The sequence below is a fragment of the Bombus bifarius genome, unplaced genomic scaffold (genome assembly GCF_011952205.1).
Source record: "Bombus bifarius isolate JDL3187 unplaced genomic scaffold, Bbif_JDL3187 scf7180000010252, whole genome shotgun sequence".
NCBI classification, from domain to species: domain Eukaryota; kingdom Metazoa; phylum Arthropoda; class Insecta; order Hymenoptera; family Apidae; genus Bombus; species Bombus bifarius.
In genome coordinates, this window is record NW_022885576.1 from 771,352 (window position 1) to 781,873 (window position 10,522).

The 10,522-nt window shown below is 24.9% G+C and overlaps 2 protein-coding genes across 5 annotated transcripts; one reads left to right on the forward strand and one right to left on the reverse strand.

Annotated features, from left to right (window-relative positions):
* The first annotated feature begins 816 nt into the window (after positions 1 to 816).
* LOC117216239 lies at positions 817 to 6,287 on the forward strand. The gene is made up of 10 exons (XM_033462827.1): positions 817 to 1,508; positions 1,571 to 1,790; positions 1,912 to 3,649; positions 4,116 to 4,376; positions 4,445 to 4,589; positions 4,649 to 4,822; positions 4,904 to 5,171; positions 5,377 to 5,529; positions 5,622 to 5,764; positions 5,853 to 6,287. The coding sequence occupies exons 1-10, from the start codon at positions 1,279 to 1,281 to the stop codon at positions 6,097 to 6,099; spliced, it is 3,579 nt and encodes a 1,192-aa protein (XP_033318718.1). The 5' UTR covers positions 817 to 1,278; the 3' UTR covers positions 6,100 to 6,287.
* Positions 6,288 to 6,568: 281 nt separating this feature from the next.
* Positions 6,569 to 10,493, reverse strand: LOC117216240 (spindle pole body component 110-like). 4 transcript variants are annotated; one of them, XM_033462829.1, is made up of 12 exons: positions 10,285 to 10,493; positions 9,923 to 10,142; positions 9,580 to 9,846; positions 8,928 to 9,390; positions 8,164 to 8,833; positions 7,743 to 8,090; positions 7,461 to 7,628; positions 7,356 to 7,400; positions 7,211 to 7,280; positions 6,993 to 7,146; positions 6,847 to 6,925; positions 6,569 to 6,775 (listed from the first exon to the last, which is right to left on the reverse strand). In XM_033462829.1, the coding sequence occupies exons 1-12, from the start codon at positions 10,477 to 10,479 to the stop codon at positions 6,683 to 6,685; spliced, it is 2,772 nt and encodes a 923-aa protein (XP_033318720.1). In that variant the 5' UTR covers positions 10,480 to 10,493; the 3' UTR covers positions 6,569 to 6,682. The 4 variants fall into 4 exon arrangements, with proteins under 4 accessions (XP_033318720.1, XP_033318719.1, XP_033318722.1 ...); XM_033462828.1 differs by having other exon boundaries at positions 7,211 to 7,400; positions 10,285 to 10,479; XM_033462831.1 differs by lacking the exons at positions 6,847 to 6,925; positions 6,993 to 7,146.
* Between the last annotated feature and the right edge of the window lie 29 nt (positions 10,494 to 10,522).

The following is a 10,522-nucleotide window of genomic DNA, read 5'->3' on the forward strand; positions in this document are numbered from 1 at the left end:
GAAAAAATATTCACGCTAGTACAATTGACATGCCAAGTACTGAGGATTAATGTTAAATCTAAATTCCACTGAATCATTATCGTTTCTCTAAAGGAGATATAATAAACAATCAATTTCTTTTTTTTAGGCAACATACTGTAATATCGTAGAATAGATTTGAATTAGAGATCGGTTGAAAATAGAAAAAACCGTGTACGTCGTCCTTCTGTGGTTCGTTTACATTTAAGAGCGCCTATGTGACTAAAGTCACCTAGTTCTTACAGAGATATGAGAAAAACAAGAAACAACGTTAGAGCAGAAGGACGGTTTCGTGTTTCAAGGGCGGACGACCGAGAGGTCAGAGTATGCGAGTCGAAAAGCGAGTGTGTTGCGAGAGTCAGAGCTAATTGAGTCGTTGAAGAGTAGAGTTGTTAGAGGTTTCGAGTTGTCGAAGAGTAGAGTCGTTAGAGGTTTCGAGTTGTCGAAGAGTAGAGTCGTTAGAGGTTTCGAGTCGTCGAAGAGTAGAGTCGTGAGAATTGATAGAGTTGTTAGAGAGAGAGAGAGTGTGTGTGTTAGATTCGTTGTGACGAGAGTGATCAAATAACTGTAAAGTTATTTGATATAGATACGAGTATTGCATTTAGTTTCCGTTAAATAAATATCGTTCTCTGTCCAATTTATATCTGTATATTCAGTTTAATATTAATAAATTGTAAGTAATCGGAAAAAAATTTCTATCCTTATTTTTCGATATTACAATACAATTAGTTTCACTATTGCACGATTTTGTCGATAAATTCTTGTCAATGCTAGTGTGCAACTAAACAGGGCAGATCCCTAACTTTAAGCTTAAATACATAGGTTCTTGTATATGCTAAACTGCAACCAAACAGGGCAGATCTCTAATTTTATAGGTTCTTGCACATGCTAGCTTTATTTAATCTCAGCACTTGACCGCATGGTGTAGCACTAATCCGGAAACAAGCAGAATCATAAGCGTGAGCACTCTTGTTTCTTCTCTGTTAGTGCCATAACATTGATACACAATCTTTAATTTTAAAAAACGCGCTTTCTGTACTATAATAAAACCGTAAAAAGATTTGGTTTTCATTTCACTTTACTATTTTATTTACTTTGATTTTGGGATGTTAAATGTTCCGGAATATATGATATTGTTTAGTAGGTAATATCATCTGATATATTTTTATTATGGAAATGTGAAATTTCTGTGCTTTTTAAACGAAAAGAAGAGAAACTGATTTTACGTAGAAATAAATAAATTATAAAAAGGTGTTCAAAATGAATCAACGAGTCAACAAATGTATTCGAACCTATGAAAGAAAAAAATGTAAAGGAGCTGTAGTTCCAGTACCAAAAATGGTTATTTCGTCTTTAGATATTATGAAGAGCAGAAATCATGTTTTATTAAATGATAATTCAAATATAATTAAAGAGAAAGATGTTGATAATGATTCTATGTATAATGATCCTTTTGAGACAACATTTGATAGACTAATTAAAAATGCAAGGTACGAAATTTTATTATTGCTTTATTATATTACAATTATTAATAGAATTGTTTGTTTAATAGAATTCCACCACCTATGCCAAAGGCACATAATGATACAATACTACTAACTAGTTCAGATAGTAAATCTGAAATAAACAATCACCAATCTTCATTGCATAAAACATTAAGTTTTAACACAAAACCAGTTTCTAAAAAACACAGAAAGATAAAAGTGCATATTACAAAGAAAACAATGTCTAAGAAAAATGTATCTGAGTTTAAAAATAATGGAGAATCTAAAGTAGGTTTGATATTATAAAGTATATCTACATAATGTTGAATTTACATTAAAATTACATTATAAGTTAATATATACACATATTAAAAGTATTAGTAATAAATATCCATATATTATTGAATAGGTACAAGAAGACTTATCTTATAAAAAATATAAATTACGTAAAACGAGAAATAAAATGACGAATAAAATAAAAACGAGTAAAATGCCATTTAAATATTCATATATCAAACAATCTAAAAAAAATTATAATAAAAAATATTTTGTAAAAAACAGCGATAAAGCTTGTAATATACAAAGTGATAAATCTTGTAACAATGTGGAGATAAAACCATGTTTTATTAATTTAGACAGATCTGCTGTATCAAAATGGAATAGTAAGTTAGATACAATAGAAAATAATTTACTAAAAGAAAATGATCAATTATTAGACCAACATTCAATTAGTGGAATCAGTATTGATAATTTAAAACATGATGAAGCAAAAATAAAACATTGTACTATTAAACTAGAACGATTAGGAACAAATCCATACATAGCACCACTTGATTTTAGAAAAAAATACGAAAATGTATTCAGTAGTACACCTAATGGTAAACCTGTTAGATCAAATGCTCATTTAATATCTTTATCACCAATTCCACTTAAATATTTTGAAAAATTGAAGGATTCCACAATATTGTCAAGCAACATCTCATTTAATGAAAATAATGAAATTTTATTAAAATCTAAACTAATAAGTGATGATTTGTGTAAAGGAACAAATATAATAAAAAAATATAAAGATGAACATAAGTCATCTAGTTATTTAGCAAACACATCTAATTTTAGTAAGTATAATTTCGATCAATTTGAAAATATAGATAATAAAGATGTAGATTCATTGATTAAACTTAGTTATAGCGAGAATTGTGATCAGAAAGAATTTTTAACAAAAAGAGATTCGGTTCAAAATGTTCCAAGAAATATAATTGAAAAAAATAATATACCAGATAAATCAATATTAACAGAAGAATATAAAACTTCAAATGTTAAAATAGATAAACATATCTTAAGATTCTCTAACGATGCAAATATGTCACGTTCTTTATTTGATGATACCAATGGAAGTATTCAAACTCCATTAGGCAACGATATTGGAGTAAATGATATAGTAAAAATATCTATTAATAATTTAGTGATAAATGAAAAAAGTACTGTATTAAATAATAAGAGGCACTCTGATTTTGTTAAATTAAATAAAACATCTACTGCAAATATAAGTACTGATAAAAAAGTAACATTCAATAAGTCACAGGAAGAATTACCTGCAACTTCAGTGCCAATTAAATTGACGAAATCAGATTCATCATCTGATGATAAAAACAATGATATAGCAAATGTAGATGGAAAAATTCTGTCAAGCAGAGACAGTGTATTAAGTATAAACCATTCTTCTGTAGACAGTAGTAGAAAATGTGGTGAATCTCATGTAGTTTTGAAGCAATTGCAAGATTCCATTAGAGTTACAAAAAGAAAAAAATATACTAAATGGGATCTTGATTTAGTTAGTATTGCAGAAGATTGTGATAATAGTACAGAACTGAAGAAAAAACAGATACATTTAGAAAAGACAAACACTGAAAGAGAAATGATATCACGAAAGGAATTATCAGTTTTAGAAAATATAACGGAGGAATGTACTAATAATGCTCATAGAGTAGTTGGAGAACCTGTTTATTTAAAACCAGGCAAATCTTGGGCAAGATCTTTGTCAATTTTGCACAATTTACAAACTAAATTTAATCTGGATAAATTATCTGTTGGCAAAGGTAAAAAATGGAGATATAGTGTTCAGGATATTTTAAATATGCAAACACAAGGTAATTATGCAATGATTAAAAAGACATTTTTCATACATTTTTTAACTAAAACTTTTTGATTTAATAGATTATACATTATATTGATTTTGTTGGAATGTTAACAGAGAAAATTTAATATAATACATATATGATTATGCAAACATTTGAATGTTGTGTCTTTATTTGACAAAACAAAATATTACTGTAAAATTCATTAACCTGAAATATTAATATTTTATGTTTTTTATGATATAATATACATGGTTCATTTCATATTTTATACTTTTTATATATTTTTTATTTTTTAAGTATTCCTTACTTTAAAATAAGTTTTCATTCTAAAAATGCTTTTCTATTTAAAAAATAGACAAAATATACATTATTTTGTAAATATGTTGTAAATGGGTAGGTCTTAAAAGTGTAATATAAATAACAATTTTCTAAATATATATTATAATGATATTAATTCAATTTTTCATATATGTAGGAATTATACAAAGCTGCATAAAAAAGAATGATAGTAATACAAAATTACGAACAACCAATGAGGTAATTAATAAATCAGAATATGAATTGATTAATAACAAAGGTAAAACTTGTGATTCCACCAATCTCACACGTGTTTCAAAAAGGATATCAGTTCGTGTAGTTCCAATTCATAAAACAGTGAAATCTATTGAAGATGCATCATTTCTTGAAGTCTATGGTATTGTTCCTGTTAAGAGTCAGAGATTTACATTATTAAATAGTAAGTCATATCATTAAATTTAATTTTTAATAATGTTTTTATCATTATATTCATATATCTGCATACAGATCCTCAAAAATCTTCTATATGTAACATTCAAAATAATGATATCCAAGTTACTGAAGAACATGTAGTTTCAACAGCTAGAGAAGTTATTTTACAAAGATGTTCACAAAAAGATTATATACCATTTACAACATACTTTTCTGATTCGTAAGTATATGTATATATAATGAAATTGTTAGAGAATAGTAATATAATAATTTGTTTAGATACCTGGAACACTGTCGAAAAATTGGAGAAGGTGTATATGGTGAAGTTTTTCTTTATGAGCAAGAAAATAAAAAATCTGTTATAAAGATTATTCCTATAGAAGGTAGTGATTGTGTAAATGGAGAACCACAAAAGAAATTTCATGAGATATTATCAGAAATTGTAATTGCAATGTAATTATAATTACAATTTGTTAGTTATAATGAATATTAAAATTCATTATGATACTAATCTTTTAATAAAAATAATTTTAGGGAATTACACAATTTAAGATTCAACACCAGGTACAATACTGATGGATTTGTAGAAGTAAAAGATATTAAATGTATAAAAGGAAAATATCCAGAAAGACTTATAGAATTGTGGAATATTTATGATGAAGAGAAACATTCTGATAATGATTGTCCATCAATGTTTAATGATGATCAATTATACATTGTTCTCGAACTTGGACATGGAGGTCAAGATTTAGAAGCGTTTGTATTTAATACTGCAGAGGAAGCTCATATTTTGTTCATACAGGTTATTATTATAATGTGCCTAATATTATAAGAATTTTAAGTATATTAACATTCATTTCTAAGTTTCATTGTCATATACGAATTATTGTGACTTTCTTTCATTTTTAAATACATACAACTAATCTCATATGATAATTAAACCAGCAAGTCAACTTACATTTAATTTCTCATCAACCTGAATAGTTATATTTAATGTTTTTTAATAGGCTGCATTAGCATTAGCAGTTGCAGAAAAGGCTATTGAATTTGAACACAGAGACTTACATTGGGGAAATATATTAATATCATCGGCAAATGAAAATTATGTACATTATAAGATTGGGCAAAAAAACATTGAACTAGTTAGTAAAGGTGTGAAGGTATACACAAAAGACAATTTTCAATTCTAGCTAAGTGTGAGATTTCTCTTTTTAAATTAAATTGAAAAACATATTTGAATTTCTGCCTTTAGGTGTCTATTATAGATTTCACCCTTTCAAGAGTCAAATATCAAGGATGTAGTGTATTTAATGACCTCGCATCAGATCCTACACTGTTTACAGCTCAGGGCGAATATCAATTTGAAATATATCGTTTGATGAGGGATAAAGTTAAGTAAGTTTTTAAGTATATTAATTTCCATATATTAATTTTCATTATTCACTTATTAAATTGCGTATTTATTGTTTGCGCATTATTTTAGGAACAATTGGCAAGCATTTGAACCCTATACAAATATTTTATGGCTGCATTATACTTTAGATAAAATGATCACAGCAGTTAGATATAAAAAGAAAAACTTAAAAATTCATAAAAATGGTATAACAAAACTTAAAGAACTAGAAAACGAAATTTTGACATATAACAGTGCCTTTGACTTTGTAACAAATTGTGATAAAATCGTTAATTTATTACGTATTAATTCGAAATCCGAAGTAACTTCTGTATAACAAAGAAAAATATAGAAGTTGCAAAATGTAAAATATGAGTAGCAATATAAATTTTTTAATATCTGTATGTTAATAAATATTAGAAAAATATGTAAGTTTAATAATATTATATTAAATGTATATTTTTATTGTTTTTATATGTTTGTAACATGTCCTTCAAAGAATAAATCTTTATTGCAGTATTTAAATATTCTTTACATATAGTTTAATTTCAAATTAAAAAATATATTTGTTTCTAAAAAGATACAATGTACTCTTTAAATCATTTGTTCTATATAAACCAAATTTTTATTACAAATAATGAGATTTTATATTTTTTATAAAAATTTATTGCAATTACTTCTCATTTGAATATTAAACGTTTAGTTTTATATGTGTTTATATGTTTGTTACGTGTTTAACTTAAATGTATATCATTAATTACGTAATTTATAAGATAATAAATTATAGTAAGGAAGTCATTACAATGTTAAAGTTCAGAATAAACATCTTATAAAAAATCTTTACAAATTTATTATTTAAGTAAAAGAACGAATATTTTTTTTTAAATTAAAGAAATTTATCTTGAAAGACTTCAATAATATTAATTCGTAGGAAATGTAGTATATTCATATATATTACTCAATTTATGGTATGCACTACACTGATTAATAAAATTCCATCTTTGTTGATCAAACTGAAAATAAAAGTTTGTATTAGAATAAAATAAATATAACTAAAAAGAAAAACAAATTTAAATAAATATACAGTGAAATCTTTTTCAATTTGTTTGTCTTTCTTAGATTTGTTTTCTAATTCTGGAGATTTTTCTTCACCATTGTGGTACCTATAACATAATTTTTATGGTACAGTTTAATGATATTTAATGCAGGGTGATATATTTAACAATTTACCCAAAGTTATGTCCCAAATTTGATTTATAATCTTGTGTTTGTAAAGTTTGATACTTTTGAGCATCACCCAAAAATGGCATAAATTGCCATTGATTTTGTATGTGTGAATTTCTTTCTTTCGAAATTGATGATATTATTCTTTTGTACATTGATTCTTTAAATAATATATCAATGGAGTTATATTATTTATTACTTATTTTAAATATTATTTGTATTACCTTCTTCATGTACATTTGTGGGTAGAATTTGGAATTTTTTCTCCACTTCATTTAGTGTTGCATAAAATTCCTCTTGAGCATTATCATATAAACATTTATTTTCGTTTTCCATATGAATCACATCAGAGCTGTTGTTTATAATTACAGTTATCTGTTCATGTAGTCCCATTAATTCTTTCATATTCAATGACTAAAAGCATGTAATTATCCTCAATTAAATGTTTCATTACATGAATGTGCAGTTACATACTAATAACCAATTTTCTGAGTCAAATATTTTTTCACTCTTCATGTCATCTTCAAATTGTTTTTGCAAAATTTCAACGTTTGCTTTGTGCCTTTCACAAACTGCATTTAAACTACTGTCATAGTTTCTTTTCATTAACATTATTTTGTCTTGATATTCTTCCATCTGAGACTATGTAACATTGTAAAAGTATTAAAGTAAAAGTATCATCTAATATAAAACAGTTGAGCATAATGTAGTAATAGAAATAATATACTTGCTATAATAATATTAAGTAATAGCTACTTTAAGGATAGCACGAAGCTCAGCATTTTCTTGTACTAAATGTTTAATAATTTCTTTAGGATGCTTTATTTCACCATCTCTATTCATTATTTCATTTTGGTTTTCATTATGTTCACTTTTCATATGTTCTATCTTATACCTCATCAATAAATTATTTGGAGAATTGGATCGCTCAAATGTTATACAATTATTTTCAGGCACTTCTTTTATATTTACGTTATTCGACAATTGTACATCGATTTTTTCTATTTCAGTTTCTTTTACTTCTCGTTTTTGATCTTTATATTCTAGTTTGAAATTTTTTATTCTATTATTTACAGTTAACTCTATTATTTCATCTTGATGAATCTAAAAATAAAATAGATATATAGATATAATACATAGTTAATAAGAAATAAAACATATCTCAAAAACTACTAACTATGTACTGATCATGTAATTTTTTAATAAATTTACTATTCGATGAATCTTTTTCTAAATTAGATAGATTTTGAAGACTTAATAGTCTTTCATATATTTGATTGGAAAGAGTATACAATTTGCTTTTTAGATTTTCTTCCATTACTTCATTATGTAGTCTAATTAATAATTCAGAGTTTTCATTTTTCCAATATTCCACATTTTTTTCTAATATTTCATTTTCATGTAGATATATGTCTAAGCTATTATCAAGTTTTTTGTTACTATTTTGATCATTTATAAGTTGTGTTCTTAGATTACTGAGTTCAACCTTCAATTTTTTTTCATATTTGTCCAATTTTGTAAGATCCTCTTGCATTGTATATATGATATTAATTTTATCATTTTGTTCAGTTAGGGATACAATTATTAAATTCATTTCTATAAGTTTATGTTCAACATCTTTCAGTTTTTCATTTAATAAAATATTTTCATCTTCCAATTTTATGATTTCATGATGTTTTTGTTCCATTGCATTTTTGTATTTACCAATTTTTTGTGACAAAATATTATTACTTGCATCAATTTTATTTTTCAAGGTAGTTATAGCTTCTTCTTTTGTAGAAATGATCATATTGGATTGAATAATATTCTTTTCTAATTCATAATTTTCAAATTGTAAATCACTCAATCTGCAAAAGATGTTAATGATTAAAAGATAATATAAAATAATAATTAATATTATAAAAAATATTTCTTCTTTTATAAAACAAATAGAAGCATTACCTTTTCTCTATTTCTTTAATTTTATTTTCTAAAGTAGTCTTTAGGTTTTTAGTTTCAAGAAGTTCACGAACTTGCTCTGATAAATTTTTAATTTGTTTAGTTTTTATTATTAATTGTTTCTTACTCTCACAACATTCTTCTGATAATCTATTTGTTATATTTTCTAAATTCTTGTTTTCTTTTTTTAATGCATTACAATCTTTATCATATATAAATAAATCACTTTTAAGTATCTCAAGTTGTTGTTCTAACTTCAATACATGATCGTCCTTTTTATTAAGTGCCGTAGTTATTTTTGATAACTGTTCTTTAATTTTTATATTTTCTTCATTTAAGCCAATACCTTCTCCTCTTTGCTGTTGCACTACTTCTTTCAATTGAGCTATTTCTAAATTTTTTCTTTTTAATTCGTTCTGTTGTTCTTCTATTGTTCCAGTTATCTGTATGTGTTGATCTCCGGCACCTTAACATAATTTTTCGTGTAAAAAAGCAATACTGCATATATAGTTAATATTTATTATAATCGTGGAAGGAATTAATTATTTAGAAATACTGCTATTAGTAAATAATTAGAATACTACAAATATATAATTTTATACATAAAATATAACTGAAATTATAATACAATGCAATTTAAACATTTAAAAATTACCTTGTAAAGCTGTATTTATTTTATTGATACAAGATTTCAAATGTATTTCGATCGCTTTATTAATTTTTTCATCATATAAATATGTTTCCTCTGTATGTAATATTTCATTTAATAACTGATACAAAATGTTTTCAATAAATTCATTTATCTTATTTTGTATGTGTAATAGATCATTAGGAAGCTGTTTAATACAAGAATCATATTTCTTATTTTCTTTTTTATGCTGATTATATAATTCAGAAATTAGTTGTTTCTTCAAAGTTATATCTAGCAAAAAAAATTAATATGCTGATATACATATACATATACAGGTGTAAAAACGCAAACCAAAAGATTAAATTACCTTGAGAAACATTGATAGCTGATTGTGTATCTTTCATAATTTTATAAAAATAATAAGTTTGTTGAATCATGACAGGACGTTCGATTTCTACATATATTTGTAACTTTTGTGTAAGAGAACGTAACTTAATTAAAAAATGTGTAAAATATTCAATGATTTCCTTTTCTATATTATCTATGACATCTTTTCTACTTAATTTAATGGTATAATTGTGGTATTCCTATGAAATGTTGTTATTTGTTTTCAACAAATTATAATATGGCATTAAAATAAAATTATAATGTTAAATAAAATAAAATTAAAATATTATAATATGTTGTTATTTTTTTTAAGTAAAAGATTGGGCCAATGAAATGTATTACCTTTTGAAGTCCACAAGAATCTAAATTATTTGCTATTTCACTTAATAAATTTTTATTATTAACTGTGTTAGAAATATCGTCAAATTCTATTTCATTTGAATTAGTCATATCTTGCTTTACATTGAATGCAACTACACTGTCTTCAACTACATATACAAAATATTTACATATATATACGTATGTATAATTATACATAATATATTATATATTACATATGTATTGCATATATTATATATTA

Excerpts from the sequence above, each read along its gene's own strand:
- LOC117216239 (XM_033462827.1), top strand. The coding sequence starts at position 1,279 with ATGAATCAACGAGTCAACAAATGTATTCGAACCTATGAAAGAAAAAAA. Across the intron at positions 4,590-4,648 it reads ACAACATACTTTTCTGATTC|ATACCTGGAACACTGTCGAA; the intron begins GTAAGTATATGT and ends TAATTTGTTTAG. Across the intron at positions 4,823-4,903 it reads TCAGAAATTGTAATTGCAAT|GGAATTACACAATTTAAGAT; the intron begins GTAATTATAATT and ends AAATAATTTTAG.
- LOC117216240 (XM_033462828.1), bottom strand. The coding sequence starts at position 10,479 with ATGTATAATTATACATACGTATATATATGTAAATATTTTGTATATGTA. Across the intron at positions 9,391-9,579 it reads AATAAATACAGCTTTACAAG|GTGCCGGAGATCAACACATA; the intron begins GTAATTTTTAAA and ends AATTATGTTAAG. Across the intron at positions 8,834-8,927 it reads ATTAAAGAAATAGAGAAAAG|ATTGAGTGATTTACAATTTG; the intron begins GTAATGCTTCTA and ends CATCTTTTGCAG.